The sequence below is a fragment of the Scatophagus argus genome, chromosome 5 (assembly GCF_020382885.2).
Source record: "Scatophagus argus isolate fScaArg1 chromosome 5, fScaArg1.pri, whole genome shotgun sequence".
Lineage (NCBI taxonomy): Eukaryota > Metazoa > Chordata > Actinopteri > Scatophagidae > Scatophagus > Scatophagus argus.
In genome coordinates this window covers 21,240,761-21,260,051 of record NC_058497.1, presented here as the reverse complement: position 1 = coordinate 21,260,051, position 19,291 = coordinate 21,240,761, and the positions used below count along the sequence as shown (strand labels likewise).

General features: G+C 40.4%; 1 protein-coding gene across 1 annotated transcript in view; it reads right to left on the bottom strand.

Annotated features, from left to right (window-relative positions):
• Positions 1-19,291, bottom strand: part of nbeab (neurobeachin b) — a 178,071-nt gene that overhangs the window by 131,685 nt on the left and 27,095 nt on the right. The window contains exons 2-6 of the mRNA XM_046389619.1: positions 6,623-6,854; positions 5,154-5,254; positions 4,818-4,913; positions 3,570-3,691; positions 1,482-1,608 (exon numbers count right to left, since the gene is read on the bottom strand). Of these exons, the coding sequence (XP_046245575.1) occupies positions 1,482-1,608; positions 3,570-3,691; positions 4,818-4,913; positions 5,154-5,254; positions 6,623-6,854 (678 nt within the window). The remainder of the gene's footprint in view (positions 1-1,481; positions 1,609-3,569; positions 3,692-4,817; positions 4,914-5,153; positions 5,255-6,622; positions 6,855-19,291) is intronic.

Genomic DNA, 19,291 nt, shown 5'->3' with positions numbered 1-19,291 from the left:
ATATTCATTAGCTAGCTGAACTGTTGGTTTTGTATTGAGCACAGACATTTTCTTGTTAAGTCTAAAAATAGACTGCAGATTTCTCATGATGTTACAGGAGTCTGTTCATACTGTTCATACATAACGTTGGACAAATGCAGTTGGTGGACCCAGCTGCACATACACAGATTTTTTTATTTCTTATTCACTCTGCAGCTGCATTTTATTTCTTCAAGTTTTCTGTTTTTTGCTTTTTTTATCCAAGGGGTTATCAACATTCCATGTTGCTGATGCAGCAGCTGTAACACTGATATTCTTTTAATTTACCACAGAGTGTCTCCAAACTTTTCTCCTTACTCAGATAATCTTTAACTTCTTTGAATCAAAAAGTTGAAAATGGAGGGATCAGGTAACACTAACCAAGCCATAAATACTACATGAAGGGACACTGTGCTGGACCGCTTCAGCCTGTCATGTCATAATGGTGTGGCAGACTGTGTGAATAAACCTGAATTTGGTATGAAAATTTAATTACACATTATACACTACAGTGTTTACAGGTTCCCTGCAATTTTGAGTCCAAAACACAGAAACATTGTATTGTCTTTAGTTTGATTTGATGTCTACCAATTAATGTCCAATTAAACTGTGGTGGCTCATGAAATGAATTTACAAAAGGGCAAAGACCAGCTCAACCCCTCACAGCAGTAGACAACAGGTTGTCCATCTCTCATGTGACTTTATTAGCCTGACCTGTGAAGTACACTGTTGGCAGCCTAATATAATTACAGTGGTCTACACACAAAAGTAAGGACACTTAAAGAGGATTCATGGCTGAAGGGAAAAGTGGAAGCAGACTGCAGATAATTAAGAATGGCACTTATCCGCAGATGTCTAAACCCAGAATCAATTAAAATCTTAATTCAACGTGTTTTATCTTCCAAGAGCTTCCACAAAACGATACCTGCGCCTGGCAGGAGGAATAGGACGATCGCTTGTTCCCAGGTGTTATGTGAAGCCTCTAATTGTTTGACACATGTTTTGAGCTTGTTTTCCTTCTCTGCAGGGACGGCTGCACGACACTGACATGCGACGCTAAATTAAGTTTCATTTCCTCATCTACATTTACATCCAATTACACCTGTAATACTCCTTTAGGGGTCTGAAACCCTTCAGCTCTACATGCAGACATACAACTTTGTAATGCCAGTAAAAGAACAGGTGGTAGGGAGGGAGTCATGGCTAAGTGTAGCCAAACTGCATTGTGCTTTGAAAGAGCAGTGTAATTTCTTGCTTGTTTTTAAATGAAATCTGAAGCCGCTTCCTCTCAGTTCAGGCCACGCTTATGTGTAATTCTGTTATTCAGTGGTTGTTATAATGCGATTCATGTTCACATGTGGCTAACTTGTGTATATCGGAAGTAGCTACTACACATATTACATACACAAATGGCCACAAAATAATACTTGAAACAAATGATTGAAAGCCAAAGGTGTGCTTACCTTCCTGGGTTGAAAATCATACTTAACACAGTGCTGAAAACCTTTGCCTTTCGACTTGAGGGATGTCACTATCAAGCAGTTTCCGACAAAATGTGCAGAATATCCGATGCCCTTGCTGGTACGGAAACTATAAGCAGAAACACGCATATTATGTATCATGAGCTCCAAACTTGAAAGGGTAAACCTACTTCATCGTCAGGCACTAAAAAATACTTTTTTTTAACTTTAATTATTCATTTTGGATATTTGGATATCAATAAGAAAAATAGAGTCTTTCTTCTGCATATTAAGCCTGGGGTCAAAATAACAAAATGCCTAGGGCTACACAGACACAGAGCAATTTGTGGCGGTAATTGACAATTCTAAAAATTTTTAATGAGAATTATGATATTATATTTAATCAGTCAGAACAGGTCAAAATCGGAGGTGAGACTACAGCTACTGCAAAATGTTGCAGGCACTACAAAGACAAAGGACACTTAGTTGATGAGCACAATTCAATGAAGCTCCCAGGGTCTAACGCACTGCACTCTGATGTTCTTAACTGCACAGATAAAAAGATATAGAACGTCAGCAGCAGCACTGAGGAAATATCACCTCTGTTTAATATCTGCAGACCTCCTCCAGCCCTGCACACTCGCAAACAACCTTACAACACCACACCATTCCTCTATTCTTTCTCTGCTACGACTGAACATCTTTTTCAACTGCTGACATGTACTCACTACACTCCCACTGTCTTTAGGTCTATAGCAGTCTACCACCTTCAAAGCCCCACACCACCACCACCACCCACAGTGATCATCTGAAACAAGCAGAACTCTTTGTCAAGGCAGATAAAGAGAGACGGGGCTTTTATAGTGTGGGGAGCATGTCGGGACAAAGAGATATGGGGCCCCACACCGAGCGACCGTTGAGCCGGCCAAGACGGAGCAGCGGACAGGCCTGCTTGTGATTACACATCAGGTGGAAAGCAGCAAACCTTGGCCGCTTCTGAAGATACAATTCTTTTTCTGTTGTCGACATGCCCGGCCACAGAGCTACAGGGACCTCAAAGCAATGCATAAAGAGGATTAGCTTGGCATATCTCAGACGTTTTTGTGACTCTGTCAGTAAGGAATCGATGCCACATGAATATCAACAACTTAGCTTAGGCTGCATTTCTTTTATTTTTCTTCTTTCTGATGTTGCACATCAGAGAAACGCAGAACAAGTCCTTCCAAGGTGAGCAGATTCTTACATTCAAACTGCGTGATCCCAGTAAAACAGCGGCGGGCAGCACATTACACAGTAAGCTAGGTGTTAGCACTCACCGAAAAGCGTGAACTCATCAGACAACCGATCAATCAGCCAACTCATCATACCCTTTAAGCTCATTCCCTTCCACAACTGTTTCACATGTCCCACTGTATTGTGTGATTTTCTCTCAAAGCTCCGCTCATAAACAGGTATATAATGACAGCTGTTCATCACTGCACTTTTGGGTTATTGATTTTAGTACTAATTACTCACATGTCCCTGCAAGAGCTGGTATGCGAGCCTTAGGTGGCAGACATTCAAATCTAAATTAATACCTCCACAGTTGCTCCCGCTGCAGTCCGTTGCGAAACAGCTAGTACCAGCCGCTGCACTTCATGCTTCCATGGCTTTTAATAATCTCACCCAATTCCCCTCTTTGTCCACTAAAATTCATGATCATTATCTGGAAAAAATTAGGCCTTTCGACCAACCACATTACATAAGTGTTTCTAGTATGTGAAAATAGTATGTGTAAAACTAGTTTAACCTTGAAAAACAAGTTCCAGCCATAATCTGCTTAGAAGGAGAGGAAAAAAAATCACTGTAGGTCACAGAATATCAGACAGCATATTGCTTTGTCAATAAAGCTGCTGGGAGCTTTATAGGTCTCTGCAGAGAGGGAATGATTTCTAATACAAAGCTAAAGCAATTAGATTGATGAAAAACAGCAAAGTGTAACTCTCTTCTCTCCGGTGTCATAACGTAGGCTTAAAGCACCAGTGAGAGAACAAGGAGAGAACTGAGGACTTTGGGAACATGAAGCATAAATGTATAAAAGTTTGTACTCACCAGTAGAGATACGGTTTGTCCTTGTCAACATTGATGTTATTCAAAGGATCCATTCTGAACCAGGTGTTGAATGTAAACCCATTCTGATAAGGCCACTTGGCTATAGGAGGTAAAGCAATGGCCTAGGACAAAACACAAAACACTGTTAAAGGTGCTAGGAGACACAATCATGCAGTATGACCCAGTTTAAAAATCTGCAGCACTGCTTCTGCAAGACTTAGTTAAACATGCAGTGTGGGACATAAACATATGAACGAATATGAGTTAATAGAGTTAATACAGCGCTGATTAAGCCTATCACAGCCACATAAATCTCTGTATTGCGCAGCACGCCAGAGCTTTTAAATGCAAAGCTCTGAGTCTGTGGCAAGAGCAAGCGTAGCAAAACTAAAATCACTATAATGTTATAACTTCTAGTTTCATGATAAAGCTTTGTAATTTTATAAAAATAAATGACATCCGGAAAACTGTAAATATGTAGCGACCTGCACCATGTTACTGGCCAACTGACTGCATTTTAATTCCTGTTCATGCTGAATATTTTATGATTGAAGTGTCCAGCCTCTTTGACACAAATCCTGCCACGATTTCAGGAGCTATTTGCATATTGGCTAAAGTTGCTAATAATATCTGTGATTCCGCAGAGTCGTTTCACACAACTCTTAAACTATCAGTAAAAAATTACGTTTTATGAAATTACCATGAAATGACTCAAGAAGTCAGAACCCAAAAACTCAAACTAAACTATCAGCAGCTCCAAACTGTGTCAAATGAACTTAGTCACACTACAGTGCATACTGTCAGTCTTCCTCAGACAAGATGGCTTACACATATTTTCTCAGATGTGAATACTTTAATACATTTGTACTCTTGCCACAAACAGTATACATGTATACAGTATTAAAGAGGCTGTTTCCATCTACATATAAAGACAAGTTCATACCTGTTACTTTGATTTGACACAATAAAACAAAGGATTTGTGAGCCATGTTAGACTGTTGTGATTGTTGTGGTCATAACATATAACTCTGTGAAGCTCAGCAGATATTAGAGGTGCATTTTTGGATACTTGGATTTACTTTGGTTTTGTGAAATCTTTGACATCCATTTCTGTAGAGATTGTTTTGGTAATCTGTCAACGTGAATCATCAGTTGTTTTTTCTCCTATAAACCTCAGGGCTCCTTAAAAATGCACAAACAAATGTTGTTTCAAAATTGACTGCCGGAGGGAAACGTGTGAAATCTTACTGCTGCACTTCGACCAGGAAAGTTGAAGAAGGCATCTGGACCGTGTCTCTGGGGCATCTGATTCAGCACCAACAACATTTTGACCGCATGCTTCGGCTGCACAGGTGACGATGGAGGTGATGAAAAAGAACAAAAAACAAGACAGTCAAGGCCTTCCCTCTGACCGCTCTGACTGCACTGTCAGTTACCTCATTCTGCACTCAGTCAATTACAGAACAAGCCCTAAACATATCAGTCTGACTGCTCTCTGGAGGCAACTCAAGTGACAGTGACAAACCACACACAAAACATGTTCTTCTGCCTGACTGACTGCATGCAGTCCCTGCTATCACTTACCCAGAGGCCTCCTTCCCCTCGTAACATGCTGAAGAGCAACTTCAGTTCCTTCACTGTGATACTGTAGCTGGCCAGCACTCCCAACATGTCCACTAGCAAGTCTTTAAAGGCCACACAGCATGCATGCATCACCAAACACGCACACAAACAAGAGGGGAGAGAGGACAATCGTGAAATGCAGCTGTATTTTAGTGATATTACAATTCATCCACACTGCACAAAAGGTCCTCATGAGTGAAAAGTATTCACATGCAGCCACTTCTGAGACAATAAAAATGGTTTTGTTTTAGTTCAGCTTCATTCTCAGTGAGTTCATTGTCATGAAATTCCATTATACCTATCGCAGGGACACTTCCACCACAATTACGTGGAAACTGGCTTCTAAATCAAAGTGATGTCTAAATTGTTAAACTCAGAGACACTGCAGGGGAAACGCATTTGGATTTAATCAGCTGAAACATAATTTACAGGTTACACATGGCATGGATGTAATTTGCACAGTCCAAAATATCAAAGTGACACTGACTTGCGCAGACAACCACACAGTGACCTGAATACAGATTTGAGGCGCTCATTCAAGAAAGGCCTGCATGTATCAAAAAAATAAGACTAACTGGCAGTCCCTTTAGACTGCGGTGCTATTTACCACCCTTGTGTGAGACCACAGTGCTACCAGCAACAACACTTCATGGAAACTGAACCCATTAATTTGAGATGTTGTATCTTGTTAATGAATAATGTGCTGTTCAAGGTGAAATTCTGCCCTGACGGTGCGGAACAAAAGTTCAAGAGGTCACTGCCATCAGTTAACCTCTGGATAATTTATAATCGCTAAATAAACGAATACTCGTGAATACCCAAATCTAACAGCAATGTGTCTGGTATTTTTTAGAAGAACATCCTGAGGCCTTTCTGTAGTTGGGTGAAGAATATTTTAGATGTATTTGATGAAAATCAAATACATCTAAAATATTCTTCACCCAATATGTAAAAGAGTTCTCTTTTTATAAAGCAAAATTCACCTTCCATCAATTATAAAGTACCATACTGTTGCTTTAAATTCAGTTTTGCTCTTTGCACCAACTGATGTCTTGAAGAATTGTTTGAACTGAATTAACAGAAGATATAAAAAGAATTGACAATGATTAAACAGCTGTACAACCAACCAAGTTAAAAAAGAAAAAGAAAACTCCAAACATTCCTGTATAATTTACATCTCTCTCATTGCCTCATTTTTAAAATTCATTGCCATGAATTTGTTAGGACACCAACAGGCCAACCAGGTTCCAAAAGCTTCAAACAATTTGCGGCAGGGTAAGACAAAAGCCTGGAAAAGTTGCAGAATTCTCAAAAACACCTGTTTGTAACATTCCACAACAGGTGATAGCATCATGGCTGGGCAAACTCGACATTAACCTCACATATCTATCTAAAAAAGAACAGACATGTACCAACACGCTACATCATACCTGCAATCATGTCATCCACCAAGCTCATTTTGAGCAGCACCTGCTGGATGAGGCCCACCTCAGTGCTTGTCTGCAGGTTTCGAACACTTTTTCGCAGGACGGCGGTGAACATGCTCCAGATTTCAGCCTGGCAGGTGACGTCGCAGTGCTCCAACAGCTCCACCATGCAGGTGATGCTTTCTGCATCCTGGATGATGAAGTTTGTCTCCAGATCAAACTCCCCACCCACCAACTGCAGAATAAGATGGAATAAATGTAAGAAATGATGTAATGTAGCAAAAAACTTCTACCACTAAAACTACTACTATTTTTGTGCCTGTTTAAATTCTGTGTCCTGTAGATGATCTCTTCCCCCAGTTCAGAGTGACATGGATTAAACTAAACTTTCATGCTGAACATTTCTGTTTGACTCAGCTTTCAACCCTGTTCTTGATCAGGCTCGTTCTCTGGGGGGGAAATTAACCACATATTTTCCAGGTCACAGCTCTGATGATAAAGGGCTGGTCAGCACTGCAAGAACAAAGCAGAAATCTTCTAAAAGGTTTTGATCAGAATTTAAACACCCATGAAAATAAAACAGCCGAGCATTTAATAAAAAGAAGAGGGGAAATGGGATCCCTATTGCCCGGCTGCCACTTTCAAGACACAAATGATAATCACTATTAAGAAAGTAGAAAACAACAATCAATAATGCAGTTCTTCAAGTTCAACAAGCATGAAATTAGCCCTCTAAAGAAGGGTACGGCATATATGGAGAGCACTGACAACAACTTTCTGGTGGGCATCAAAGCAGGCAGGTGGAAAATGGGCCTAGAAACTGACTGTACATTATTGTGACTGACAGGTAATAGCAAGGCGAGATCAAAAGCAGCCTGAGGGAGTGGAAAGAGGCTGGTCCGTGGAGTTATAAGCAGAGTCTCACCTCAATCATCATCAGATCTTGGTGCAAATACATTACAATGATATCTGTCACTGCTTGGACTTAGAAACTGGAGACACAGTCTTTCCGTCCACAGTGAAGTTATTCAGCACAATGCGCACTGAAAAGGTATCATGCACTTAAAACTTTTTAATTAATGATTTTATTTCATCAAACACAGTTTAGTCACTCCATCCAACTGAGGTTGCAGGTATGCAGATCCACTCTGTAAAGATTTCAGCATCTCAGAGTGGCAGTTTATTCCGGAAAAATGAAAAAGCTCTTGCCTACATAACTACATAAAGCCATTGCCAATGCTGAAATTCAGCCTGGAAACCAGGCATCGTTATCAATGAGCACAGAGAGCAGTGAAGCACTTACAATACCAGGAATTTCACAGCTTGGAAACTCATGGGGCAGAGGTAATGTGCAGTCTGAGTCAGCTCACTGGCCGAAACGTGCAGACAACTCGAATAAAGCCGAGCAAGCTGTAACGTGTCTGTTATCTAAATATAGCCACTGTGTTAACGGGTATGGAAAATGAACAAACTGGTGGAAAGCTTGTTATCGGTATGCAGATGAACCTCAATGCCAAATGGCCCACTTCTCCTACCACTTCCAAATGCCACCATGCATGTCCTCCTGCAAAATGCCAAATACAGGGTACAATTACAAAAAAACACTCTGTTGCTTTATCCTTCAGTTTGGTAAAATGTGCCACATCAGGCGGCCAAGAATAACTGGACGGTTTACAATATAATATCAGTATGGTACCAAAACCCCTGACGCTGCCCAAAAGTCCTGATGTGAATGTGAAGCAAATAATGAGCAATACTGAATGATGTATGTGGCTGGACCTGAGAAGGTTCATTTAGTTTCAAGACGAGATTCACATGAAACATATGTGGCATTATAGTAAACATAAAATATGGTATTAGTAAAGTGTTAAGCATAATATAAGGACAAAAGCCTTCAGTTAGCACTTTATATAAGGACAAAAACCTAAAAATGCAGTCGATACGGCACCTGCCAAGCTCCATTCTGCTTTGAGATCATTTATGAATTCCAGTGAAGGTGCAAATGACTCGCTATCAGTGATGAATAATATATATATGTTCTTACTTTGTGGCATAAAAATACCAATGCAACCAATAATAACGAAGATGAGACATTATATGGTTTCAGTTGCTGTCAAAAGTTGTTGAAGTTATTATTCATGATCGCATGTAAGGAAAAGAGCCACTATGTCTTGACTAAACCTCATCATTCTTCAGTGCAACTGCCATTAATCACACTATTCACAGGCACACCACAATCCTGAGAAGTGGCATAATTGCAGTTTCAGATCCCCAGATAAATTTTCAACCATTATGTTTCAAGAGGTAAATAAAGGCATGAAATCCCTGATTACACACTTAACACGTGGAGAGTAGAGCTTCTGAGCCATAGAAAAATTCCTAATCAGTAAATCAAAGCAGAGATTGAATGCCACTTAAATTCAGTGATGTAAACCCCATAATCAATGTTAAGTAAATGACCAGATTCTTTGTATACAGGGGTAAATTGCTACAGTTTGTTTACGCAGTACAGCAGTAAAAACAATAGCTGCTATAAAAGAGTAAAACTGCAAACAAAATTCATCGTTAGTTCAGCTTGCAAATATCTGCATATACTATATTGACAAAAATATCCAGCCATCCCTCTCCATGGAGATGTTTTTCAGGGGTTGGGCTTGGCTCCTTACTTCCAGTGAAGGGAAATCCTAATGCTTCAGCATACCAAGACATTTTGGACAATGCTATGCTTCCAACCGGCAACAGTTTGTTGAAGGTCCTTTTCTATTCCAGCATGACTGTGCCCCAGTGCACAAAGCAAAGCTCCATAAAGACATGGTTGGATGAGTTTGGTGCGGGAGAATTTGACTGGCCCGCACAAAGTCCTGACCTCAACCCCATCTAACACTTTTGGGATGAACTGGAACGGAGATTGTGAGTCAGGCCTTCAACATCAATGTCTGACTTCACAAATGCTCTCCTGCATGAAGTGGAATCTGTTATAGCTGCAAAGCTGTGTGTTTAGAATGCAATGCAATTAGAGTCCCTGGAGGTGTAATGGTAAGGTGTCCCAATACTTTTGTCTATATAGTGTGTAACATATACCTTTGTTGCATGTCAAGTCTCTCTCTGTTTTATTTCCTGTCTATGACTCTAGTGTGACCTAATATAAGCAGAATGACAAAAATAATTATTTTATTTTGAAATAAATCTATATCTATACGCATGTAACCTCAGCAGCCACTTCATGAGGGTTTAGTGATACAGTAGTGTCCTTAACTGTACAATATATTCAAAGCTATGACCATGGCACCAGTTCAGTTTTGACTTATTTTGTTTTCTCTGGGATCTTGAGATCCAAAACTTAAGGTGAAGGCACAAATACATACAAGTTTTATAAAATTTAGCAAGAGAAAATGTGTAATAAAAAAAAAGAAAAAACAAAACAAGAAAACAGAACAAGAATGTCCAAAGAACACAACTTAACCGTGCTGAGGCAAAAATCTGGGGACAGATAAAATGTTTGGATCAGGGAATTTGTTTGTTTGTTTGAGTTTCATTTGGACCAAATGGCCACTCTAACCAAGTTTTGCAGAGATGAAGAGCCGGTCAAAAAAGACAGCAATCTCTGTGACACTCCATTAATTAGAGCTTCTTGGTAGAATACAAACTCCGCTCCTAAATTAAAGGCATGTGGCAGCCTGCCTGGAGTTTACTTAATAACAGTAAACTCGATAGCACAAGATGAAAATATTGTGATGCCTGGTGAGAACAAAATGGAACACTGGCCCGAATGCCAGGTGGCAAATTAAGCAGCGACAAAAGGCTATCAGTGGGACTGAGGAAATAATAAACGCAGCTAAATGCAGAGGGGATTTGGAAGAAAGACAGATGACCACTGAATGGATTCACCTTTCAGCCTGACAAAGACATTTCAGCACTCTGCAAATGAAATGCTGCAGTGGCTTCATGACAAGAGTCTGAGTGTCTAGTGACCCAGGCATCGGATAAGGTCTGGAGGTAAACCTGATTGAAAAGATGTGGAGAGACCTGAAAGAATAAAATTCCTCTGATTGAACCCATCCAATCTGACAGGAGTCAACGGGATCTCCACTGGATGGTAAAACGTAGGAGACTTGAGAATATGATTGCTACAAATTGCGTCTGTAAAAAGTAATAGAGTCTGGATGTAAATTAGACGTCTCTGTGTTTTACATCTACGAAATTCAGAACATTTTCAGGGGTTCATGCTGACGGCAGCCGTGGCTAGAGGCATATTTTCAGACTGCCCGTTCCATTCTCACAAATGCAATATCTCCGAATGTTTTGAGGGAATTTCTTCTAATCTAGCACAAACACCCACTTGGACCCAAGGATGAACTGATAATATTTTGGTGGTTTAAGGTCACCGTGACCTCACAAAAACATAACTCAAGAATTCACACATCTAATATGATAAAATGATGAAGTGATGAGACAAATGTCACTGAGGCATCTGTTCTGCAAAAACACTTCTCCACCCATTACTCCTCACCATAACTCAGGAACACAAGGGCAGATTGTGACTGGATTTTGCATTTGACCAAATACTGAACTGGTGTCACTAATCTTGACTGTAAAGATCTTCTGTGCTGTTGAGTTGAAGACGTGTGTGAAACATCTTTGTAGCAACATCTGCTTTTGAAACATTGTGGTCCACCACAAGCTCATTGGCTTCACTGATGCTGAGCTTCAGGTGATTGTACCATGTGATGAAGTTTCTCTCAGGCATGACATATATGAGTCTGGACAGACATGTATGAGAACTGCAACTGGACTGGTGTGTTGAGGCAAATTAATACAAGGTGGTAATTCAACTTGACATATTTTACTTTGTAACTTAAGTCTGTAACAATCTAAATGTTGAAGAAGATGTCTGCCAAAGCCATGTTTTTGAAATTTCCACTGGAATTCATTGTTAGTAGTGTCTTGGCCAACCAACGCTTAATGCAATTAAAAGGTGGAACACCTCAGAGAAAACTAATGCAGCAACAAAAACAAAGACAAAACATGCAGGGTGATGCTTCACTCTTTTCAAAACCCCACCGTCAGAATTTAATGTTTAATTTTGTTTCTGACCCCCTGCTGCCTCTCCGGGACTTATCTAAAACACAATAACAGCAGGAAACAGTGACAGTGAAAGAATGTGACTGTACACTCATTTATTCTGCGTCTGTCTCTGACTTGTACTCCTGATGGTTTGCAATGATAGAACACTGCTAGCCTTGTTCTGTTTACCACGGTTAAACCCTGACAGCAGCTCAGTGTGCTGGTGAGATTGAGCTCCTCTGTAAGTCCTTTCTCACTGAGATGCAGAGGTGATAGCTCTATCAGTAATCTGCACAATAAAACTCCTGCTTTGCGTGAGACACACGTGTTATAAATTCAAACGCAAAAAAAGAGCCAGGACAAAAGGTTAACAGTACTGCTGCTTAACTATGTACTGAGGTGCTACCGTACTGATTTATATCATATTGAAGTTAGTGTGTTTCTCAACTGAAACCAATACTCTGAATTAATTAAAGGGCTTTAATATTAACAAAGTCAAAAGGTGAACATTTAATTAGGGATTTGATGCATGGAGGGATCATCCACATCATGACTGAGAACAAGGTTATGCAGATAATAAGACAAGACTTTCCAGTAAAAGCATCAACCTGGAGTTGTTGAACCAAAGTATCATCAGATGGACCAGTAATCTATGTAACAAATAAGGAATCACATGATGCTTTCAGTAGAAGTGTAAAGTTGCAGGTCGTATGTTGCCATGTGGTCACCATGTTGCCATGAATCTGCCGGTCAATCTGTGTCGAGCCTCTGCTGTTCACAGATGCCACTGAAGCTGATGATTTCAGATTGAGCTTAATTCATGGCTGAATACTGTAAAACATATTATATTTATCTCAACCCACATGGTGTGAATGGTTGGCACCTGTTGCTGTTTCCGTGACTTTCATCACATAAGGCAAATCTCCACAGGCTACAAGTCTGCACCGCTTCTGGATGGGAGAACTGTTAATTAATGTTATGCTGATGGTGACAGCCACTGAGTTTGTTCATCCATGTGAGAGACTAATTATTGAACTTACAAAATGCTCTTTTTTCTCTCTGTGTGTCACTAAATGGTTGAAATTGAAAAACACTCTAACTGAAGCTCTTTCAGGTGTTTGAGGTTTGTGATACAGTCCTAAAAAACCTGTCAGTCAGCATATCAAGCCTGTTTAAGCATTTTCTTTGCACACTCACCCAACCAAATCTGTATTCGAGTAATTTCCACTTAAACACAACCACAAATGAATTAAATCTTTTGACATTTCTTTGATCGCACCATCATTTGTCATCAAAGAGCCACATAAGTTCTGCACAGCGTGCAAGTAGTCCATTGCAGGGTTACCTAAATGCACGGACACACAGACTCCTAGAAAACCATGTAGAAGGCCAGCAGCAGCCAAGAATCTATGCTGTATGATGCAAGTACCCATGTGCTGATTCAACTCATGGTTTTGCAGACGGAGGTAAAGCTGACCCATTTCCACATTCCCAGGGGAGGGGCCCACGGAAGGAGGAAACAAGCCTCCTGCAGCTATAGCTAATCATATAATTTCAATTAAGAATATCTGCTCCGGATTATTAAGACGCTCAGAAGCTCAGGGGAGCTGCGGGTCGATGATTTGCAAACCGGAGAGGAAGGTTATAGAAACAACAATGCAATGTGAGGCAGGAGAGTAATACCACTTTAATTAGACTCTAACTGGTATCTATGCAGCTCAAGCTAGCAGACCTGTCAGTGTGGTTACACAAGAGTAGTGAGTGGCAGCCACCTCCTTTCACTGTTATAGCTCAGAGACAAGAAGGCCTTGTGGCTCAAAAACCTGGGGCAAAACTAGATTAGCAGTAGTATCTTTCACTCACCCTTTTCACTCATTCGCCTGAGGTTCACTGAACTGCTCACAAGCATATTGTCACTGTTATCTGGCTGACCTGGAAAGAATGAGATTCCCATGATGCCACAGACAATTCAGCAGAAGAAATGAAAGAAGCTACTCTATAACAGTGATTCTCCGGGAACATCGTTCCATCAAGCAGGCATTTATTTTCCTGTGCAGCAAAAGCAAAAAGTATTTATGTGAAAGCAATTAAGGCGTGTGCTTAGTTTCACTATTCACCGCTGTGGTCCCTTTCTATTAGCGTGATAGGGTTATGAGCCTCAATTAAAGAATTGTTTTTTCATCTTTTTGAGAATTCATCTGTGCGTCACTGCTATGAGGTTAAGAGAGTTGCATCTGAGCCCTCAAGAATCCTTCCACTTTCAACTGCTTGTGATTAGGCCAGGGCTGAAAACTCACCGTCACCATGGTGACGGGCTGCCAAGATTGGACTTGAGACAGTTTGCAAGAAGCCTACAGTGGCCACTAAATTGGGTGAAAATAAATAGAACTGATTTCCTATTTACAAAGACTGCTGGCGGAGTGCGAACTTTACAGGGAAGGTGTCCTCTTCAGGCACATGAGAAGAGGGGCGAGCCCCCTCTGAAACGATCTAAATGAATAACACGAAAAGTGTTACAGGTTCATATAGTCTGCCAGATGTGGACAGTAGCAGATGTTGACTGGAGTAACATCCAACCTGTTATTTTTGAATTAATATTATGGGATGTGCAAGATCTCTTTCCCAACTTTGTCAAAATAGCATTTTTACAGCAAAAAAAGTACCATAATCACACACACACAAGTGATCATGAAGCGCTTGAAACACTGTGTCTGTGTGGACAGTTTGTGTTCTACAATGATGCTCCAACATATGATGCAGAATAGACCAAGAAAACAAACAACTAAACAAGGATGCCATAAAGCTCACGACATGACTAGTGGCTTATTCCAGTAAGTATTCTTCTCCTCAGAAACTTTAGCAAACCAAGCACATACCAAACCAATAACGAGATTCAGCTACAAAATGAGAACAGCCTGCAGCTGACTCCAAAGACCAAAGGGAGTCCAAAGGCAGTCAAAGAGATAAAGTATGATGCAAAAAATGTGGTATGTTTGAGCAAAGAGGAGGAAACCATGAATTGGTCCTTCTGCAGCCAAGTGCTTAGCAGCACCAGAGGAAGTTAGACTCAACACAATATCCATATAGAGTACTTGGATTTTCCATCCAGCCCTCTCACTTCACAGGCACTCTCAAAACTGCGTCTGTAAGAGGCAAAGAGGCAAAGGCAGATGAATGCATTTAAACTGCAATAGAGAACGTATCTAACATTCAAACAATTCATTCTCAAAAGCAACGGCATAAATAACTTTTCTCAAATATTTTCTACATCTACACACTCTTTTCATCAAGCTCACATTCTTTAAAGTCTCGCTATTTTGAAGTACAGGTGATATCATGTACCGTAATTTCCGGACTATAAACCACTACTTTTTTAAACAATGATGCAGCTAATTTATGGATTCTGCCTCGAGACAAAAATGACATTTAGAGGGGAAACGAAAGAGAGACTGACTATGTGGACACCTGCGGCTTATAGACAATTGCGGTCTATATATGTACAAGATTGTTTTTCTTTTTAAATTTAGTGGGTGCGGCTTATATTCAGGTGAACTCAATAGTCCGGAAATTACAGTATTATAAAAAACTCCCACTCCCAAAAGACAGGAAAATTGAACCGAAAGGCAAAGACAAGAAATGAATTTCACAATATTAAACTGAAGCTATTTGGATGCCTCATTTTTGACTGAAGTGGAAAATAACCGATCTTATGGTCGCAGTGGTAGATGTGCTCACATATGCCAGAGTGCACACTGGAGCATCAGTTGACCAACCAAGCTGGCAAACAATACCGTTTAGTTCCAGTCTTTCTTCAGTGCGTGACTGCTAAAATGCATGGCTGAAGGATGCATGAAAAGATATTATGCAAACAGAAGCCTTCATTGACACAAAATGGCACTGTCACTCCAGGGATCTGCATCCTCAGAGCTGAGCTGGAACTCTTTGGAGTAACTGCAGCACATTCTAACTTTAATTTAAAAAATGTCACCAAAATAAAGGTCAAGCCATTTAAGGAACAGGGGTGTGGGACACTGAAGGAGGTGTGTCAAAGAGAAAGAAAGAAAAAGAATAAGCTTATTGCTTCTGTGGTTCCATTTAGTTTGATGAATGGCCATCACATCAGTGCTGAACCATGCTAATGACCACACTTCAAACGCCCTATCTATCCACTCCGCTCCAGTGATCAGTTAACCTCGCCACAGATTTGCACACTGACTGGGAGCGAGAAAATAATTATTCTTTTTCCTCTTAAAAGGCAATAATCATACTAATGGAGAACAAGCAGAGAGGAACGGAAACAGAGATGGAGCGAGAGAAAGGACTGATGAACCAAGTTGGGGACAACAACTTCCTTCTTGTTTATCCATTTGTCTCCTTGTTTAGTTCTTAATGTGTAATCATGAACAAAACATTGAAATAAATGTACACTACCACATTTTTGTCTTTTAGAAATGCTGTACTACTCATCCCAAATAATTGCAGCTGGAGAGATCTGCAACTGGCTTTGTGATAGCAAAAACACACAAGAAGTTACTGTTTGTATCAGCTGAGCACGGATTTCAATGAGAGGACAACTCCCATCGCGTCTCCAACGTGGTCCAAACACTTGCCCATGTGTTGGCCACAGAAAAATAAAAGAAGATTGAAAACATCTGCAATGTCAGGGAGTATTCTCTAGCATCTACGTACAGCTGGCCCGCACTTAATTTGTACTCCATGTAATTAAAAAATAGATTAAGAGTGGAAAGAGAGAAGAGAAACAGAGAGAGCAAGAGAGCAGGACTTTCATTGGATGCGACAGTCCCTGAAGTGCTCCGACTGTAACACAGGACCATATCTTGTTCCTGACACGCTTGAGAGAGTGGAACACCTCCTCATTTTCTCCTTAATCCGGATTCACATTTGCATGGCCATCATCACAAAACCATGCAAAAACTACTGCATCTATTTAGGGTTTAAAATATATCACTCAATGACTTCAGATCAGGGAGCCGGCACACATACTCGTGTCTGATTTCACACTACAGCGAGACAAAACACGGCCAGAATTTGCTGAAAATCAACATATAAACCAGCAGGAGTCAGAGGTTTAAACCAAACCACAGACTGTGATGTGTACGTCATAATTGATTAGTATGCAGAGTTAGGATGCGTTCAGTGACTGCTGTCGTGATACTGAAAAAGTATTGTATCACATTCAAAATCTTATGCTGTATCAAAGTTAAAAATTCTGCTATCCAGACAACCTTAAATTGCACAATTGTACAACCTGCATGATGCTCACCGCATTCTATGAGACACCTGGAGAGTCTCCTCTCCTTCAATAAAAATTAGGCTCAGTCTAACAGCTAGCAGACAAGAACCAGCTGGTACGTCTGAGTTTCTGAGCACATCTCCTGCCGTGTACAGCCGGAGTGTGGATCCACAGTAAGTTTGTATTTGACATCCATATGTCAGATAGTGGCTGAGCAGTGTCGTGTTTCCTCGCAGCTCAGACAACACATTTATTATTTCAGTGATTAACTGTGGAAGGCAAAAAAAACGGGGATGAAAAAACATGGAAAGAAAAGATGATTGTCTTCTTCACTGCTCTTTTCCCCTCATGCTAAGGTCTTTGCAAACTCCACACCTTTGAAAGTTGTGTATGTGTTTATTATTGTTTGCAAGAAGGAAATAACAGAGTTGTGTAACAGGCAAACATATGACATATTTTTTGTTTTGTCTGCTGCGCGGTGGACCTAATTTATGCCGACGTGAAGTGAGGTTCACGTGGATTTGAACAGTAACTGATAAATATTCTTCAGAGAGTCAACATCGGCATGTAAGCAAAGAAACTTTCAAGTGTTAAAGTGTTCAAAAATATAATTTGAGAATCACAGTAGCACGTATTTACAGAACCTGAACAAGAGTGTTTGGTGTTCGACTGCATTTGTGTAGAGATTAGTGTAAACCTACCGGGAAGCACTGGCAGGCCTGGGGAGAATGTGACCTGAATTAACGACTAACTCCCTGCATGTGACCGGACTGTGATTGAGACTTCAGGAGGCTCGGTGTATTGTGTGTGGAAACACTGCTAAAGATTTAAAGATTACAGTGCTTATGCCTTACTGAACTGGACGCCTGCAGCATACAGATGCAGCTAACAAGCCCCCAAGAAAATGAAGATGAAAGGTGATTCATAATCATACCGTCTAGCGGGGAGTCCATCATTGAGGATTTCGTGAAATCTTTACAGCTAATGGAGCCATGCTGCGTTTCCTCACTTCCCATAATTTCATCGAGAATAGCACCAATTTATCATCCGTCTGTGAACATCTGCTTGTCAAGTTGGTGACAGCTTTGTTTTCCCACCTTCATAATATCAGCTGGCCATAGCGTAGCCATAGCAGATCAATAAATGGAACTGACAAGTTAAGAATTTAATCAATTTTATAGATTTTACGGCTACATGCAAGAAGTAAAAGAATCTAAGAAACTTCTGCACAACCTGTGATTAAGATATGCAGTTGCACTTTAGTTTAATATATCTCAATTCATAGTGGTAAATGCTTAAATTGCTTTTTTTATGTCCCATCTTTATTTCATAATCAAAACATCATTTAAAATCTGCAGCAATTCAGCTACTTAATATCTATAATATCTAAATAAGGAGGATAAAATATAACAATAACTTAAGCTGACTAGCAGCAATCAGCATAAAATATTTGAACACTGTGATGCTGTACAGTTTTACTTGCTAAAAAGCTGAGCCTCAAGCTTTGTAAATAGCCTCATTAGCATTTGACTGTCCTGGCTTCAAGTAGAAAGTCGTCAAGGTCGGAGGTAGATGATATTTCTGCATTTCACTCCAAACAACAGGGTGAGACTGGGTTAACAGGAGCACAACAGGGGCAGTTGGTGCAGATTCTTGTGCTAATGTGAAAGTGCTCAATGGGTCTGATGACTCTACTGTCGTCCAGGACTCCCAGATGCTGGAACCTGTGCTGAGTGCTGCCCTGAGCAGGGCTGATGGGAGTTCACCTCAATTGGGAAGGAAATGGGAATAAACCAAATGAGAAATCACAGATGACAACAAAGAAATGTTTGTGAAAAAAGAGCAATTTTTTTACTGCACACACTATTACACAAGTAACAGTTTTAATAAGCTGCTGGCAGCCACCTTCACAAATGATTATCACCCTGGCTTCTAGTCTACATAACAAGAGGTATTTTTGAAGAAATGTAGCATTGTTAAGACAAGACACTAACACAGCCACATGATCATTCATTTTCTTAAGCTGACATGTAATCTTTGATCCAATAGCAAGGTGGTGATTTAATGAAGTCCAGCCTTTATGTGAAAGCTCTCTGACCTAATATTACAAGGCCAGAGGAACGCAACTACATTGTATGTGTCAGTGAGTGAAGTGAAAATCAGGCTGGCAGAGAAAAACGTGAGCCAATATGCTCCCTGAGCGAACTGAGGTATTGTTTATAGGACAGATGAATAGCAGTTGTATGGAGCTCACTGTTACACTGACTTGGAACTGCTCAGCCCAGCAGGTTGAGCCTCTAGCAGCATTCAAACTTAAAGGCACAGCAAAGAGACAGATTGGGAGGGAAAGAGCA